The sequence below is a fragment of the Cyprinodon tularosa genome, unplaced genomic scaffold, assembly GCF_016077235.1.
Source record: "Cyprinodon tularosa strain WSP-4 unplaced genomic scaffold, ASM1607723v1 ctg333, whole genome shotgun sequence".
In the NCBI taxonomy this organism is placed as follows: domain Eukaryota; kingdom Metazoa; phylum Chordata; class Actinopteri; order Cyprinodontiformes; family Cyprinodontidae; genus Cyprinodon; species Cyprinodon tularosa.
The window spans coordinates 168,089-187,489 of NW_024039045.1; the positions used below are offsets into that span (position 1 = coordinate 168,089).

The 19,401-nt window shown below is 37.4% G+C and overlaps 1 protein-coding gene across 1 annotated transcript in view; it reads left to right on the forward strand.

The window, feature by feature from the left end:
* The window catches only part of prkar2aa (protein kinase, cAMP-dependent, regulatory, type II, alpha A), a 56,300-nt gene extending 37,784 nt beyond the window's left edge, over window positions 1-18,516 (forward strand). Inside the window, exons 4-11 of the mRNA XM_038294047.1 lie at window positions 9,267-9,403; window positions 10,109-10,215; window positions 13,120-13,261; window positions 13,621-13,722; window positions 14,406-14,480; window positions 14,564-14,629; window positions 14,912-15,050; window positions 17,278-18,516. Coding sequence (XP_038149975.1) covers window positions 9,267-9,403; window positions 10,109-10,215; window positions 13,120-13,261; window positions 13,621-13,722; window positions 14,406-14,480; window positions 14,564-14,629; window positions 14,912-15,050; window positions 17,278-17,402 — 893 coding nt within the window. The 3' untranslated portion in view covers window positions 17,403-18,516. The remainder of the gene's footprint in view (window positions 1-9,266; window positions 9,404-10,108; window positions 10,216-13,119; window positions 13,262-13,620; window positions 13,723-14,405; window positions 14,481-14,563; window positions 14,630-14,911; window positions 15,051-17,277) is intronic.
* The last annotated feature ends 885 nt before the right edge of the window (window positions 18,517-19,401 follow it).

Consider the following 19,401-nt stretch of genomic DNA (forward strand, 5'->3'; position numbering starts at 1 on the left):
ACTGCACTTTAATTAGGCTGTGGGTGTGTCTGTGTGTCATCTGATGTCTATCGTTTCTGAAGCTTTACTGTCCAGGTTTCACCAGCTTTTCTTATTAACATTTGATGCTGCTGGTGTCTTGCAGGTTTTTTATGTTATGTTTCTCAATTTTAATTGTTTTAGACATCTTTGTTGCCATAACATAATTATTGTTATTAAAAAGGGACAATATTGACTAGTGTTTTTTGGGGATGTATTTTTTTTATTTTATTTTTTTGTTATGTTGCAAGACATTCTTTTTAGACTCTGATTAAAATACTGCACTGAAAGGTAAATATTTTTTTATTTGTTTTTTAAAAGCACACTTCTGATCTTTTTTTTTCCTCCCCAAGAACTCAAATCAGAAATTCTTCTATCAGAAAAAATATGAATGTCTTCAATAGTTAATAATTTAGATAAGTGGGTAATGGGGGTTTAGCTTTATTTAAAATATGCTAAAAGACTAATTTTTAGATTTTGATTGTTTATTGATCCAATTGTTTGTATTGAAGAGAATTGTTTGCTAAGTAGAGCAGCAGTCCTTGTTGAACATAAAGTACAGAATACAGCTGACAAACAGGGTTTCATTGTTTTCATGGCCTTGAATGCTTTCTTGTTCAGAGTCCATTGTTGCAGGACTACTTGTGAGTGGAAAGTGATCAGTTCTGCTTCCATGCTTTGAACCACATGCCTGCTGAAACACTCCCCTCCCTAGTGAGGGGCTACAAACCCACTTTGAGCGTAAAATCACCACCTAAACGGCTGGAGTGAGATATGTCTTATGATCATTAAATGACGCGTGATCAAACGTTGGATGTCTCTGTAATAAAAAAAAATTGTCACACTTAAACATTTAATCATATTATAATTATTATATATAAGGGCAATTAGTCGTCCCAGCCTCATTTTAAAACAGCTTATCAGCATATTAAGTATTATTGAAGTGTTTGAAATTAAGTAAGAGGAAATGAAAAGGTAGTAGGAGGCTATATAAAGGAAACTGCTGTCTATGAAAGGTTGAGCATAAACATGGGTTAATTTCATTTAGGAAGCTATTATATCCTCTTAAAATCACCTAAAACTTTGTCTCTAACCATATCATTCTCTGCACTTAAAGTTAGTCTTGAATAAACATTCATCTTGCAACTGGAAAAAAAAAATGTTTTCATGTAAAATATCGAGCTCAAGTTGTAATGTTAGCATTTTTACTCTATTTTATAGGCTATTTATACAATTTTCTATAGCAATTTAGCTCTCAAGTGATTTACTTAATATCCATACATACTATGTCTGCTTGCTGTTTCATCAATAAATAAAATATTTCCATATCCTCTCGTCTTCCTACAGTAGTTCTCAGAGTTGAATTAACATCTAAAATAAGTGTTAACAGGTTAGTGCCTAAATATTGGAGAAGGAAGTTCATCCACAAGCTTCTTTTTTAGAAGGGCAGCCCGCAGGAAGCATTGATATATGCCAAGTGATGTATATTAACCTAAAGAATCCCTTTAATATCTCAAATTAAACTAATACTTGGATCAAAACTTAAGCAGCCTTGCTTTGAAGTCGTTTTTGATAAGAGTATACTTTTTGCTGCGGAAGTGAACTGCTTTTTGTTTCTAGTGCGGGGGGAGTGGCGGCGGGCTGAGATCGGCTGAGGACGTGCCGGTAGGCAGGTGTTAAGCACACAGATTGAGACCAACAACAAAAGTGATACGAGACGATGGCGAAGAGCCTAAAAAATTTCACAATGCCTTTTTGAAGCTGGAATCATTTATTCTGTGTTACATTTCCTTAAGTTAAGGGCCTCCTGAGATTTGCTTATTATGTCTAAAAACAGAATTTTTTCACACTGTTTACAAAAAGTTCTAATATATTGAAGCAACTTGCATTGTGTCGCTCTTCCACAACGCTGACGTACAGCTGGATGCCTTAGCTTTGCAATACATAGCATTATACACTCATCGGCCACTTTATTAGGTACCCCATGCTAGTAACGGGTTGGACCCCCTTTTGCCTTCAGAACTGCCTCAATTCTTCGTGGCATAGATTCAACAAGGTGCTGGAAGCATTCCTCAGGGAGTTTGGTCCATATTGACATGATGGCATCACACAGTTGCCGCAGATTTGTCGGCTGCACAGCCATGATGCGAATCTCCCGTTCCACCACATCCCAAAGATGCTCTATTGGATTGAGATCTGGTGACTGTGGAGGCCATTTGAGTACAGTGAACTCATTGTCATGTTCAAGAAACCAGTCTGAGATGATTCCAGCTTTATGACATGGTGCATTATCCTGCTGAAAGTAGCCATCAGAAGTTGGGTACATTGTGGTCATAAAGGGATGGACATGGTCAGCAACAATACTCAGGTAGGCTGTGGCGTTGCAATGATGCTCAATTGGTACCAAGGGGCCCAAAGAGTGCCAAGAAAATATTCCCCACACCATGACACCACCACCACCAGCCTGAACCGTTGATACAAGGCAGGATGGATCCATGCTTTTCCTACCATCCGAATGTCGCAGCAGAAATCGAGACTCATCAGACCAGGCAACGTTTTTCCAATCTTCTATTGTCCAATTTCGATGAGCTTGTGCAAATTGTAGCCTCAGTTTCCTGTTCTTAGCTGAAAGGAGTGGCACGGTGTGGTCTTCTGCATTTGCCTCAAAGTTCGACTTACTGTGCGTTCAGAGATGCTCTTCTGCCCACCTTGGTTGTAACGGGTGGTTATTTGAGTCACTGTTGCCCTTCTATCAGCTCGAACCAGTCTGGCCATTCTCCTCTGACCTCTGGCATCAACAAGGCATTTCCGCCCACAGAACTGCCGCTCACTGGATGTTTTTTATTTTTCGGACCATTCTCTGTAAACCCTAGAGATGGTTGTGCGTGAAAATCCCAGCAGAAAAGCAGTTTCTGAAATACTCAGACCAGCCCTTCTGGCACCAACAATCATGCCACGTTCAAAGTCACTCAAATCACCTTTCTTCCCCATACTGATGCTCGGTTCGAACTGCAGGAGATTGTCTTGACCATGTCTACATGCCTAAATGCACTGAGTTGCCGCCATGTGATTGGCTGCTTAAAAATTAAGTGTTAATGAGCAGTTGGAAAGGTGTACCTAATAAAGTGGCCGGTGAGTGTAGCTACGTAGTGTTATACTAAAGTCATTGCATGGTATCCTCTTATAGTTTACTTTTATAACCACAGATCCACTGGAGGTGCAGTGTACCCGGGTATTTAATGATGTTACTACTAAGTTTAATCATGTTACTAATCTTCATTGCTTGGAAAGCATAATTTGTCTGTGTTATACCCATTTGAAATCCAGTTTAGGCCAGTTTATGCCCATAAAAATAAAGCTCTGAAATATCTAGTTTGTTTTATCTGTTATTGTTAACGTAAAACCTAATTAATATCCACATAAAGATATTGTGACTGATAGTGTCTTCACTCACTCCTTCCAGCACACACGCTATATTTCTGTAGATGAGCTGTGTTTTCAGATATTTAATCATCTCAGTTAATTAGTTATTATTAGTAATATTCTGTTTGATAATGGATCTCAGAAAATAATTATAATTAAAGTAACAATAACTGGAAAGTCATCCAAATTTCTTGAAATTAAAAATAACAAGGAACTGAATTTTTACTTTACCTAGTTATTTTTTTTATTTTTTGGGAGAAGTAGATGTCAGTTTTTTCTATAGGACAGACCTCACTACATAATATTTATTTCTCCATGCATCAATGACCTTTTTTAAATTAATAAATCCTTAACGAGCTCTGGTAGAAGATAATGAAACACTTTCAGGATAATTGGTGTCTTTGATTTGTCACTCAAGGACCAGCTTTTATACACAAACTGTGAAGTTCAGAGCACTAGTATCCAACATCATGAGACAGTAATTATTGCTCTGTTCCTCGGGGTGAATTGGTGTCGATTCGCTGCTGCATTTGAGAGCAGCTCCCTGTGAAAATTGGGCACAACCTGCAGATTTTTATTTGCCTGCAGCTTGTTTTAACCAAGAAGGAAGGAAGTCTGATGTCATCGCTCTGGTTTGCTTTTTGTAGTTTGGAAATGAGAATAACTGACTCTGCTCTTCATGCTGCAGGATGGTCGGCCATCCAGGTCACAGGTGACGACTTCTGCCTCAGCAAAGCCAGTCATTTTAATTACCCTCAGATGATCTGCGCTCAGTTTATTTGAAAGATCTAATTGTCCCTTAGAAAAAGAAATAAGCTTACAGCTTAACTACCATTTTCCACCTCTTTAGCTTTTTTCCTGTCCAGTCCCATTCTTTTCAAACCCATTAACTGCTCATTCCCAGTGTAGATGAACTGCTTGCCAGTCACTTAGCAACCAGACGCACTGTCTGTCAATGAAGTTTAACATAAATCAACAAACCTCTTGATTTTTTTGGAATTATGAGAAATGGCTACTGCATGCAATAACACTAAAAGTCCTCCTTATGTTTAAAAAAATTTATTTTTCTTTTTTAATTTATTACAGAGGAGAGCTCTTGTATGTAAAGACGATAAAGAAATAAATTAATATGAATACCTTTCTTTAAAATCAATGGTGTATTGCTATTTGATAGCTGATAAGTTTAGTCTTTAGCAATTAGAATGAATCTTAGACACTTTTTTATTAAAAGCCAGATATGAGCTGCAGAAGTTTCCTCCATATAGCAGTAATTATATAAACTAACAGGAAAAGATTAAATCCAGTTGTTTAACTGCCCTATAGCCGTTAATGTTTATTGCTCCTCTAAGAATAATTAACAGACATCTAGGAGCCTGAAATAACAGAAATGTTTCTTTCTAAAGATTCCATGGTAAAAAATCTACATTAAAACTCCCAAACAAAAACGTTTTGTGAGGGAGACTTTAAACCAACCCGCCGTCTTTTCAGTGACTTGGAACAAAAAGACGGAAGTGCCTCTAATTTAGTCTTATTTTACCCCCCAGATTTTTCTCACCACAAACACAAATGTATGCAGGAAAGGCTGCAGTTGCTCACTAGGTCATCAGGAGTTACGATTTTTTTCCTCAGCAGCTATTAAGTTCACCATGGCAACCTTTACTTCCACCCGGAGCACTCGGCTGCTGTTGAAACTGATTCTATTCACAGGCAGTCAATTTAGTTTAACCTAAAAGGCAACTTGGACAGAACCAGACCAGCTTTTCCTTTTAGCAGTTGGTGACAGACGAGAAGGGCGGACGTTGGTTTAAAATCATCTTGAAAATATAATGTTGATGGATTCTTCTTGTGAGGGGAAAAAGACAGCTCTACCTAGAGGTGGCCAAACATTTTGGGCTTATCTTCATTCTTTTGTTTTTATAAAGTTTCTATTTGGATGCAGATTTCAGTACATGCTGATCTGTTTAAGCCCCTGTCACACCTTGATAATTTAGCCAGAGTATGTCTGACATCCCAGAATCTCCTAAAACTCTGGCATGCGCTGAACTTTCTATGTATTTTTTTCAATTTTGGGAGTATTCATACGAGTCCAGAACTTATTTCCAACGACAGCCTAACTTATGCATAACGCACAGCAGCGTAATGCCCATGAAATGTCACAAGCCAGTGTCCTGAGGGGGGCGGCAATGCACCCTGAGGCGCGCGGCCTGCATAAAAAGATTTATTTGATCGCAGTTTTAACCTAGCTGCTGTTTACCGCCTGCCAAAAAAATTTAGAAATATAAAGAAAAAAGAACCCTTGGAGTAGCAGCTGATTCACCGTCATGTCTGCTAGGAAGTTTGTTGGTCGTGGCCGTGTGCGTGAATGCAGGGAGGATCCATCACAGTCACCTTCTCGTTTACCTTATGATGGGGATGAAGCCTGGAGGAGAACAGTTTCCTCCTGTGCAGCCACTTTTATACCAAAACACTGCCCATACACCATTATACAGTAGCTGTACGTAAAACGAAAAACGTCAGATACGTTGATATGCATTGGAGATAAGTTACGCGTAAGTTATGCACACGTTACTCATAGGTTTTGGATAAGCTAGACGTCACAACTTATAGGTAACTAACACTTAACGTTTGTCAATAATCAGATAACTTGCCTGTAACTTATGCCCCCCGTATGAGCACACACTGGTATACATCGGGAAACTTTGAGCATGCTGTATGCCGTGTGCCAGCGTGCTCATAACTTAGACCAAACTAACACATAACTTATCCAACATATGCCAGCGTTGTTGCAACACAGAGTAATATCATTTTATGAGACAAAATTATTATGAAACTGACATTAGAAACTGTCCTTAGCATAGGAAGGTGAAACTTTTGGCTTTGGGTTGTTAGCTAACATGCTAGATGAGTATTTATTTTGGTACTAGAAATAAATGTAATTATTTTTGCTTAATGAAACAGTCTCTTCCCATTGTCATATAATTCAGTTTAAATAAAACGTGGATTAGCCGAAACTTAATAACAGCATCGGTAAAAATACACCTCTGTGGTTTAATCTGAACATGCGGGGACAAAGAACTTGTCCCCTAACTAAGTCCAAAAATAGACAACTTGTTACCCAACTCAAGATGTTCTGATCCAAAATGTATATGTTCCTTCCGATTACTCCCAACTAAGAGCAGTTCAGCTCCGTTCTACTTCCTCTTTAGCAGCATTTAGATCTTATGTTCCACTTATCTGGAATAAACTCCCAGAAAACTGTCAGTTTCTTTAATTTGAAATAAAAACATTAATTTAAAGGGGCCTTTGACTGTGCCATCTTAACATTATTAATGTTCCAGTCCAACCTTTTTTTTTTTTTTTTTGGTCCTTTTTTATTAATTTTATCTTTTTTTAATTATTCATTTTTATATACAGTTTTCTTATTGTATTCATAATCTTTTATTCTCTTGCTTGCACTTCCAACTCTTCAGAGTCATTCTACAAACACGGCAGATTACTGTCTGTCACTGACAACTTATTGGAACTAGGGCAACGTCAGTAGTCTGATATTTTGATAACTAGTATTTTAACAAATTTATAGATTTATTTATTATTTGTTCTCTTTTTTACTTTTTACAGGTTTTATTCCGTATATAACCATAGTCATAGGAATCTCGCGTTACGTAGCTTTAGAAAAAAGGTTTATTGTTTTGACTAAAGGAAGACAACCTTTCCAGTGAGGACCAGCACAGCATGGTACAATCCTGGTCACCTGCAGTTGGATTGAACTACAATTCTGTTTCCAGTGGCTGTGTGAAAGATGAATAGTGATTAGGTAATGAATCTAATTTTAGGGGTGCTCAATTCTTAAAAAAAAAAAAAGACTTGAAATTAAAATTCTTCATACAATTCTTTATCAACGGTAATTTATTCTTTTGTGCAAAAAGGGTGAAAAATCGTTTTTTAAACATGACTGAATATCATTTAAAAAAAAGTCACAATAAAAGTCCCTAAATTTAAATAAAATAGTTTAAAAGATATTTGAATTAAAGTACAAGGCATTCAAGTAATGCTATAATGGGTTTTTGTTTGAATAAAAAAAAAGCTGCAATTGACCTGATAGATAAACAAATAAAAGGGAAAATATGAAGCATGCGGTATATTGGACTAGAACTGTAACGTTGAGTTAAAAAAAAAAAAAAAACTGTCAACTACAAAGATGAAGTGAATCGTGCAAAAATAAGAAATAAGCTGGTTTGCTTTTGTGAACAAATGTAACGCTGCATTAGACAAACACAAGTTTGAAGCAGAAAAGTGGGAATTGTCCAACATATTCATTATTAGCCTGAAACTTTGGTCAGTTGTGTTTATAGAGCACATACCTTCAGCAAGGTAATTGGCAATAGAGTAGGTAATCTTTTTGCGTCTCTGGTGTAAAGTAGGGATTCCCTGCGTAAAGGGATTCTGCCACAGAACTCTGTACTGTTTCCTCATTAGTTTATCATAAATTATGTGGTGATTGCACTTTAAATTATTAAAAAGATTTGTTGTGTTGCCGGTCTGGGATGCCACAACAACAAAAAATGTTTTGCAAGCAACATGCCTCTGCTCATTGCCTCTGTCCTTAAATCCAAGCTGATCCCACATGAGAGAGTTCGACCTCCCCATGTTTGTTAACCAGGCTTTTTTGTGATACTTCCGCCATTTCTTCAAAGCTAACTGCTAACATCACTCTTCATATGGGTCAACAAGCTAGCTTACTTTCAGAGGGCGGGGTCAATGTGTTCGCATTCACCAGTAGTTAAATTTTCCCTGATGTGACTCAGTAGAAGTTATCTCACTATCTTCCCATTACTGGCTACTTGTCTACTTCCTCTACAGCCTTCCCCTACTGTTTAGTCACAAATTAAATTTCCTATTCTACTTCGCTGCTTCTGAAAGAACATAGTATACTACGTCTCTTCTTTTAGATGCTGTTGTTGAAATTACTTTTTGTTGCATCAAGCGGCTTTGTTGGAAATAAACTTGGATGCTAAAAGTTATGTCCTTATTTCCTCACAGGCTGGGTTAAGGATTTGAAAGCCTTGGAAAAACACAATGTTATTGCAGAGTGCCTGAGTGTGCCTGCCTGCTCCGTTATCTGATCTAAAAGGATATCAGTGAAGAACACACATCACTGACTATATTTATACTAGCAGGCCCAACATGTGGAGGACAACTTCTGCCTTTAATAACCTTGCATCTAATATTTTCATCATTCTGGAGTCTGCATCTCACAGTTGAGTTTTCTGTGTTTAAACTGCCTGATCAAGCTGAAATAAAGGAGCTGACACATTGACACTCCTTAGGTCACACTGCTGCGAACATCAACGGCACCCCTCCTGGGAGAAAAGACGTTACTCGCTTGATTTCCACACACACACACTTTTAAGACTTTAGGGTGTTTAGTATAAATGTCATGTGAGAAGTGGAGTGCGTCTGCAGAGGAGAGAAAACATTGATACATAGTGACAATATGAAATGACCTTGTCAGGGTTTGTCTTCTGATGTGGCAAAACATGTTTCAGTGTACGTGTCATTTCCTCCTCTGGGCTCCTCCAGCGCCTCTCTTTTCCTGCATGCCATCCCCTCATTATATGCTCTTTAGTATTTTCTGTCCGTCTGGTTTCCATATCTATGAAAATATAATACAACTCATTTGCATCTTTTTGTATAAAAATCAAATTAATTGGTGTTTCTTTCAACGTTACTGACAATAAAGGCACCATTTTGCCTTCATGCCTGGATAGCTTTGGTGTAAATGAGGACCTGAATACAGATAATCGAACTGGGTATCTTTCTGCCAGTTTGTGCCGAGGCGTTCAACCCAGACGACGATGATGAAGACACCGAGCCCAGAGTGGTTCACCCCAAAACAGACGAGCAGCGCTGCAGACTGCAGGAAGCCTGCCGAGACATCCTACTCTTCAAAACACTAGATCAGGTAAATTGTCTTGCAACATAGAGATTATGCATGTAAGGTAAAATTAAAATTAATGCAACTTCTAAGATGCTCATCAATCTTTAAGGTATCAGAAGGATGCATACTTTTAAAATGGCAATAATTACTGTGGATCAGAAATGTTAAAATAATCAGTCAAATCACGTTAAGTTTCATTAAAGTAGAAACCAATAGTATTTATTTGGTTGTTGTAATAAAAATAAAGCTATTGGTGCTAATCTTGTAAGTTCTTTATTTCGTTTGTGTTTCCAATTTGGATTTAGACTTGTAACTTTTAACTAAAGACTGCATTTTTCAAGTTTTAGTCCTTTGAAAAATAAATTAAAATATGAATTGGTTAATATTGTGGGAAAGAAAAACCTTTAACTGCCACTAAAAAACAGGTACATATCTAATTCAAAGAAGGTGTTCAAATAATTAAAAGTGTTTTATCTTTCCATTACCTTTTGGGAATGATCTTGCCACATTGGCTAAAAATATAAGTTTGTGTGAAGCTGAGTGACTAGTTCGAATTCCCCCCCTTCACCCCCCTGCTTCGTCTCACCATTGCTCACTCGCTAGAAAATTAAAAACACCCTCTTGTCTACATTAAAACCCAATGCCCATGTGATATAAATATGTTTTCTGTCAGTTTTGTTCTTTATATACATCATCTCTTACTTTCTGATTTTGCTTTGTTCACTCCAGGAGCAGTTTTCGCAGGTTCTGGACGCCATGTTTGAGTTGAAGGTTCAGCCACAGGAGCATGTCATCGATCAAGGGGACGACGGAGACAACTTTTACGTCATAGAGAGGTCGGACTAATTAGTAGTTTATGATGATGTCTCTATTTAAATTTAAAGACAAACTGCAGACCAGTAGTACTGTATATGTAGCCAGGGGGATGAGCTTTCACTGTCTTCATGCCCACAGCTGATTTAGATCTTAGCCACTAAGATGCTTAATCCAAAAGAAGGGGTTGGGTCACACTATGATGGAAAACAGTAGAGAGAAACATTCACTGTTAGCTGCAGTCTACTTTCATTATGTCTCTGCAATATTCAGCTACAATATTGGCTCCTAAAATATATAAAATAACTATGTCTCCAATAAAATAGTGCAGCCATAGTTTACAGCATAGATGCTATAATTGTTGCTCAAGCTTTTCTACTTTCTAGGCGCTTTATTGATAGACTAGTAATATACTGGATCAGTTACACAAACTAACTACTGTAGAACCACTACAGTACCTTAGTCCTACAACGCTCTAGTTGATACTAAAGTGTTGTAAACACATTTGTAGTTTTTTTTTAAATTAATCTCAGCATAATTTCTCTACATTTTAGTCTCTAGATGATTAAACTGTTTAATCACAGAACTTAATGTTTTTAGGCCTACAGTTTTTTTGTCATCTGTTTGTTTTTTACTTGTACCTCTGCTGTACTAACTTGAAAAAGCTTTTTATAATTTCTTTGTGTGGAGATTGCTGCTCTGATATTGCTGCTGTTTTATCATGTTTTATGATAGTAGCAGAATGTAGGTGTTTTTCATTTTACTCTAATATATATTAGAGCTTCAAACCTGCCACTTAAGAAACTATGATAACCAGTGTTTTTGCTGGTGCGCAGCCTGTTTTCATTCGCCTCTTTTCATTATTGACATATCAGCTGAACACATTGTTATAGCTCCATTTGGGCACAATCTCCCACACCTACCAACACAGCATGCTCCCGCTCCTCATACAATACGAGCAATGACCTTTAAGAGTGGCACGCCTGCCTGATCATGTCCTGTCCCGGGGTTTTCCTCCTCCGCCAAAATAATCAGAGGTAGTTAATGCCATCAGCAGGGTAGGATGTGAACATTTACACACAGACAGACACAGAGGTTATAAATGGAGAAGTAGAATAAGATTGTTTCCGTAACAGTTTTATTCCATATTTAGTAAATGTTCTGCATTTACACATTTCCCCCATACCCCTGGGTAGCTTTACTTGTCGCTGCTCTCAGTCTGGGTTCTTGCTCTGCCAGTGTGCTGCTGTTTGGCAGCATTTCAGTGAAGAATAAACAGCTTCTAAGAGGCCCATAAAAGAGGAAGTAATGGAAAATCCTGTGCAAGCCCTCTGGGAGAAGCAGAGGGATCATTTGTAGGGGGCATGGACAATGTGATAAGATCATAGTAAAATACTATTAAGCAAGTTAATGTAATTTACCTTAAGATTCCAGTTCAGAGTTCAGACCGTCAAAACAGCCTTTTTTTGTAGCACATTTCTTCTTGCCCCGGATGTTGGCATCTGTGTGAAATTCAAGCCTCAAGACATATCTGTAATGTAGTGGAGATTATTTTTATGCTTTATTATAGTAAATTACACCATAAATCAACAAAGCAGTGATTGAGTAGAGAGCAACTTCTTATCTTTGCAATTGTGATAAAGTGCTAAATGTTTAGGTAGACATCTAGTTCCTCAATGATCATCCTGATTGGTTACTGCTGCCTTCTCCTTTTCATTCAAGTATTTTTTTAAACTGTGGACATATTTATTATTAAGCACTACTTTCTCTGTATGAATGAATGAAGAAATAGGGATTTATTTCAGACAATTTGACAAACAAAAATAACTGAATCAACCAAACCAAACGCCAATTTCCAAACTAACTAAATTCACCTGAAAATAAATAGAAAAAAAACCCTCCAACAAATAAACCTGTCTGTATATACAGCCAGAGAAATTACATTGATTAATGTAAATTGTCTGAAAAGGGGTATGAAGAAGTAAAACTTATTTTTCATACCTCCTTTCCCTCTAATTGCACTTAGATGTAATTAAAAGGTGATAAACAATTCATGCAGGGGCAGATACATGGTCCTCTCTGCTTCAACTGAGAATGCAAGCGATCACTGTCCCCTTTGTTACTGTAATCCAAACTAAGCTAATACTCCAACAGCAACAAGGGTTTTAACCCTCTGCACAACCAATGAGAGGACAGGCCATCTCACAAAATAATCCTGCCAAGCAACATGAATGCAAATTATCTTTCTCAGTATAATCCCCACACAGGTAGATAGAAGAGGGGATAACAGAGCCGCTCTGTTGAAATGTTTTACCCCATTAGCAAAGTATTTACACTCATGGCCTAATTTCTCTGTGAACGGCGCTTAAATTTAGTTTTTTTTGTAAGAAATTAAGCTTTATTAACAAAACATAGCAGCTTTTGTTCTGAACATTTATAATTTAACTCAAAAGGATTCATAAGCTTTACAGAATTAAAAAATAGTTCTTTTCAGCCATGCAGTTTTTTATACCGTACGAAATGTTTTATTATTATTTTATACTTATTTTAATAAATAAAAAAGCTTTTCACAAAATCTGTTAACTCTTTATTAGCTATACAATAATCAATCTCTGCTTCTAATAGCTGACCAGCTTTTTGGAAGTTTCCGCTGGTCTTTCAGGTTGGGTCAGAGGGTCTGTTTGCCATTACCCTTATGGTTTGGTCAGCATTAAACTTTTCATATTGAAGTCTGACATGATTAATCCCCAGTACCTTGATGGGATAGGATGAAGCTTATGATGACTGCTCTGAGTAAATAAACTGGTTCTATGCAGCTGCTGTATATAAAAAGTACATTTTCAGTGTTTAAAAGGTAATAAGAGGCATGTTTATCTGACCTTTTTGTTTCTTTTTCCTTCTTTTGTTTTTACTCTCCATCTCTGTAGGGGTGTGTATGATATTGTGGTAACTGGAAAATGTGTGGGGCAGTACAACAATAAGGGCAGCTTCGGAGAGCTGGCGCTCATGTACAACACGCCACGAGCCGCCACCATCATAGCCACCCAGGAGGGCTCGCTTTGGGGCCTGGTAAGAAAACAAATACCAGCTACATTTTAAATACAATTGTCTGTGCACATTGAGGGTATTTTCTATGCTAATTTAATATCTCTTTGAAAAATTACATGTTATGATTAAAATATTTTTTTTTTCTTTTCTTACTTTGAGCATGTTCCCTCCTTCCATGAGCTGCTATGGCTGGCTCTTTGATGCTCAGACATGTTAAGAATGGAGTCATGTAATCTGTGAATGGAGCCATGCTTTAGTTTGGTATTGAATGCTGCTGCAGCTCCTCCTGGTGGTTAAACTCAGAGACAACAGCCAGAACTAAGGCATGAGCTGCAACTACATGCTTGGTTCTCTCTAACTTTGTGGGATTTATTCCTTAGGACCGTGCCACATTTCGTAGACTCATCGTTAAGGAAAATGCAAAGAAGAGGAGGATGTACGAGACTTTCATCGAGTCTGTGCCGTTGCTCAAATCACTGGAAGTAAGTTTGGCAAGAGGAAACCACTGCTTATCCGTGTTAGAATTTAAAATTAATTAACCTTAAGCACAAAGAAATTAAATAAACACAATTCAAACCTTAATATTTTCTGTAGATGTAATGTGAAGAATATTCAAAAATCCTATTTAATAATCAAAAGATGTGTCTTTAGACCAGGGATGGAAGAATATGATCCTGAAGGGTAAATTGTGTTGTACTCTTTGTTTTGCAAAAAAAAGGTAAAATTTGAAAATGCACAATAAAGCCTAAGATTAGATTTGGTGCAAAAAAAATTTTTCAGTAATAAGTGTCCAAAAATAAGGATGGTCTTATTATTTATTGTTTATTGTGTAGAATAATACCTGCAGAACTTTACACAGTAGGAAACGTTCAGTGTTTTATTTTGTTAATAAAAGCTGTTTTTTAAATTTATTTATTTATATATATATATATATATATATATATATATATATATATATATATATATATATATATATATATATATATATATATATAATATAATTTCATATAACTGTTAGCAGGATTTTCATTCAGCGAATGAACCAGTGACGTTTAATACACAGATTGATTGAGCTGAAGAGTTGACCATTGTATCAGACTGAGTGGTCAGAGAGACGATCCTATCCTCTTTCTTCTAAAATTCCTGCTTTGATTTTTCTTTTCAGGCAACAGAGAGGATGAAGATAGTGGATGTATTAGGAGTGAGGCAGTTCTCTGACGGAGAGCGCATCATCACACAGGTGAGACGCTGCCCTCTTCCTCTGTTTTTAGCTTCAACTGGATGTTTGTTTCATTTTTCAAATACTTTTCTTTTTGTTTTTAGGGAGACAAGGCTGACTGCTTCTACATCGTAGAATCTGGAGAGGTCAAAATCATGATGAAGAGCAAAGTAAGCTGGAGATCCTCAACATTTTAATTTTTAAGCGCTGTAGAAACGGTACTAGAACCGATTGCAGGGTTTTGTTAACCAGTTTGTAGTGGGCACAGTGGGTGATGACAGCCTACTCACTCAATTAGAATCCAGCCGACAGCAGGAGGGCTTCCAGGTCCTGCCTAGCAACAGCAGGGAGTCCTCCACAGCCTCTCAGTGAAACTCACTGAGCCCAGAATGGAGGCACTCAGGGGCTTCTAACCTTTGAATCCTCTTCTCTGCTCATCTTCCTCCCTGCAGACAAAGGCAGACCATGCAGACAATGCGGAGGTGGAGATAGCACGCTGTAGCAGGGGCCAGTACTTTGGGGAGCTGGCCTTGGTCACCAATAAGCCCCGGGCCGCCTCAGCCTACGCAGAAGGAGACGTCAAGTGTTTGGGTAAGACAACATTTTTTTTTTTAAACAACTCGTAAGCATTAGTGCCAGTCCTGCACCCTCACAATGAAAAGAGAGGTGTGGGTGTGAAGTTAAGAAAATCAATGATCAGCATCTAAAAATGGAAAGTTAGATTGCCTTACAGAATATTTTGTTTCCTTCCTTCATTATTTGTTGGTAAATAATTACATTTGATATTCAATTCTAGAGGTGAAAGGTCAAAATCTCATAACTTCAGCAACACATGTTGATTTCCCTCTGATTGAACAGTTTAAAGTAGGGCTGAATGATTAATTGCATTTCTCAATAATATATAGAAAGGTTCTCTAACAGTAAAGGCGGTGATTGTACGTACATGTGAAGGGGGATGACCTGCTAGCAAAGGAACACGGAGGGAAAGTCGGTACTCACCTGTGTGTAACCTGTTGAATAATGGCCTCAGGCGAGACAAAAACTGACACAACTGAAGGTCTTGTAGCAAACAGGAGCAGAATGTCATTTTAATGGAATTATTTTGGGTTTATTTGGGTTTATAATGCTGTGCAACGTCAGGTGTTGTGCAGGACACGTCTTGTTACAGTTGCTACTTCATGAGGTAAAACGACAAACCTTAATCAACACTTCAAAAGGAAAAAAAAAAAAACACCACAAAGCCATGTATTATAGTTGCATGGCTAGAATGCAAACTATCAGTGCCTCAGCATCAAATAAGCAAAGTAGGAGCCGACAGGGATCACTGACCAAACTGTTTGAAAGTGCTACTCCTTATGAACCTAATTCAAAACGTCACGCTGAACTAACTTGGGCAATAATGGAGTTTATAGCAAAAGACATGATGCCCGTTAGTAATGTGAACAAACCTGGGTTTACAATATTAGTAAGCACGATGGATAAGTGGTGTTCAAGTTCATATGCTTGTTTATTTTGTGTTAATTTGAGTTTGATTTACCCATAAAATTTCAACTGGTTGAAAGAAGACATTTGTTTTCTATACTTTTCCTGCCCTTTAGCACGTGTGATGCCACTGAATGCTTTAAATAAATCTAATGAGTATTATAAAAATTATTTGTTCTTATTTGTTTAGAAATGCATGATAAATTAAACTGAAAAAAAAGCATTAAATCCCAATATAAGATTAAAAAAATGGTAGATTATTTTCCAAAATCGTTCAGCCCTAGTTTAAAGCAGCAACTTGTTTTCAGCTCACATTAATCTCATCCTTCATAACCTTTTATTTTCCACATTTCTTCCTTCCCTGCCCTGAGTGGGTTCATGCGTCCTGTTCTTACACACATCCCCGTCACTCTGGTGCATCAGTTAACTGAGCTCCTGTCTGCTGCTGCTTGGCCTGTGAAGCAGATAATTCAGCTGTGCTGTCGCAATATAGTTTGTTAATCTGTTGCATCTCCCTGCCTCCTGCTGCTGTTAGAGATTAACAGAGTGTAACCCAGGAGAACATCTTCTGATTTCTATCTTAGATGTTAGACCAAAGGTAACATTGTTTAATTAAATAACAGCTTCTCCCCTGATCCAAGTTACTTCTGGACTTTGTTTGGGCTACGTTGAAAAAAATACTGTTTATAAGAAAATCAAGGAGCTACAATTGTTGGTTATATGCTCCTTAACTTCTCCAAATTAGACACTTATTCCTCTTTCCTAGACTTTTATGAAAGGTCTGAGGACAGATGGTCATAACATTAAGTTGATCTCTGTCTAAACCATTTTTATTGGTTTTCTTTCTACACTGTAGACTCTTTTGTCAACTTATATTTAGTTTTCTAGTAGAGAACATTAGATATTCTTTATGTACTGATATTTTAGAGTCTATCATGCCTCTCAAACATTTGTGGAGAAAAATGTCCAGGAAACCATGTTTGAAATGTTTGGCCCTTCATCCTGCAGTGGAAAACTCCTCATGTGGAGAAAAAACCATTCTGATGGAAATATTTGTGCCTTTTTAATAAAATCATAAAAGCTCTTATCAAAGTAGCTGTGTCCAGTTAAATGAAGCCTGTTTGCAAACAGAATCAACAGATCTAAAACAAATGGCCTCTGCTTTAAGTGGTTTTCTGACAGCAACAAAAGCTGCAAACAGAATTTAAAACAGATAGCAGAATATTAATAAGAACTAGAAGCTTTTTGGAGGCATGAAGCGCTCTGTATGTGTTGCAGTTCAGTCCTTGGGGCAACTGAAGTGAAAGTCATTTCCCTTCTCCTTCTTTCTGTGCAGTAATAGACGTGCAGGCGTTTGAGCGCCTCCTGGGCTCCTGTAAGGAGATCATGAAGAGGAACATCGCCCACTATGAGGAGCAGCTGGTGGCTCTGTTCGGCTCCAGCATGGACCTCAGAGACTGAGCCTCCCACTCCACCCTCCGTGCCTTCTTTTACAAACACACCAACACACACACACATAACATTAGGAAGTGGTTAAATGGACTTCTAAGCTTTACACATGGTGCAAAAGCATGGGAAAGCATCCTTTGTCCTCAGTTTTCAAACACTCTACCCTCTCTCCACCCCAAACACATCTGAGAGGGACACACACTCCAAAATATGTGCCCTGATCTGGAGCATATCCTAGCTGAACATATTCCCTGATGATCTGACTTAGATGCACAGATCCCGCTACAGGCCATCCAGGTCACGGCTTGAGTCAGTCTTAGCCTCTCAGAATGAATGTCTTACCTGCGGTGACCTTATGCAGGCAGGGCATTGCAAGGACATCATCCACACACACTCCAAACACCTTTAGACTCTCACCGTGATGCTTCATGCGCGCAGGCTTTCCATTCACATGAGCACCTGAACAACTCTGTTGTTCCAAGCCTCAGCCAAGGACACATCAAAAGACAGGCACATGTGGTGACAGGTACAGATGCTCAAACACACCCACACACACCATGGAGATGAAAATCTTAAAAAAAAAAATCTTTGAAATGGAAGACAAATCCAAAAATGCAAAAAAAAAAAAACAACAAAAAAAAGAAGAAAGTTTAAAGACAGATACGTTTTAGAAACATTTTATGAAAATAAAAACAGAAACTTTGATAAAATATTATTTAAATAAAAGTGTTTCCTCTTTGGGAGGCTGGGGTGCAGAACTTTGTGAGCGCACTCCGTTTTCTTCCTCTGCTGTCGTTGATTATCGAGTTGACTTAGTGCTGGTGATTGGTGCAGTACCGCGAGGAAGCAGTGAAAACAAACCTACACCTTCTGGGCCATTGTTATTCTGTCAGACGCCACACTTCATTGTATTGAATTAATTATTAATGTATTGTTATTATATATTCTTTTTTTTTTTTTGTTTGTTTTATGTTAAGTTCCGGATAAGAATTCACCATTCATCTGACAAAATGTAAAAAGAGAAAAAAAAATCCAATAAAATATATTAGTGCTTAATTCTTCTTGATTATTCTTGAATCAGTTGTCCTGGATTAAATGAAAAGCTGAAAAATAAACGTTTTGGTAACACTTGTGTGTCTTTTTGCTTTCTGCTAAAACACAAGATCTTAAGTGCTGCTTATAAAAGGAAAACAATTTCACAGAAACTTGTTGAATCTGTTTTTTTTTTTATTATTATTATTTTATTTTGTTGAAAATATCCAACTTTGGACATTTCAGCTTTATTTCCAGCTGAACGTAATCATTAGGATTCTCAAGAGGCCGAATCCAAAAGAACAAAATGGTTTTTTTAGGGATTCCATGGCTTCTCTTTCAAGTAATTGTTTACAAACTGATGAGATGGTCTAGTGTTTATAAGGTATATAAAAAAAAAGTGTGAAAATTACACTACTAAATGGTTATGAAAGTGTTTTTTGTTTTTTTTTAGTATACTTGAGGCTTGCTGAAGAAAATTCAGGTTTAGTCCGGGAACGTTCAGATTTCATTCCCACTTTGGATAACACATCTGTAACAGACAAAAGACGGACAAAATGGAGCAAAAACCAAAATTATTTAGGGACTTTTGTTCCAACATTTGATTCAATATGCTCTAAAGAAAACAATACGTTCAAACATATTTTAGCCAATATATCGGAGGAAACTTAAGATGCATATGAACAAAATGGTCAGCCATATTTGTTGACATCCCTGGTAAAGATTTGTAAAGTTCTGCACTTGCAGTTCCATGCTCTGAAATGCTCTTTACACATATAACTTTTTTTTTTTTTTAAACCTGTACATTAATCTGTTAAAGGTGTCCATCAGCAAATTGGCTGTTTGCTGTTTTGACTGTAACCATATGTGGTGCAGTGTTGTTACCCCAAACGATCCATTTGAGATGAATATAACAGGCATGTTCTGAAGCGTTTTTTACTTTAAAGTACTTTTTATTTGCGTTTTGCAGTCAGTATTT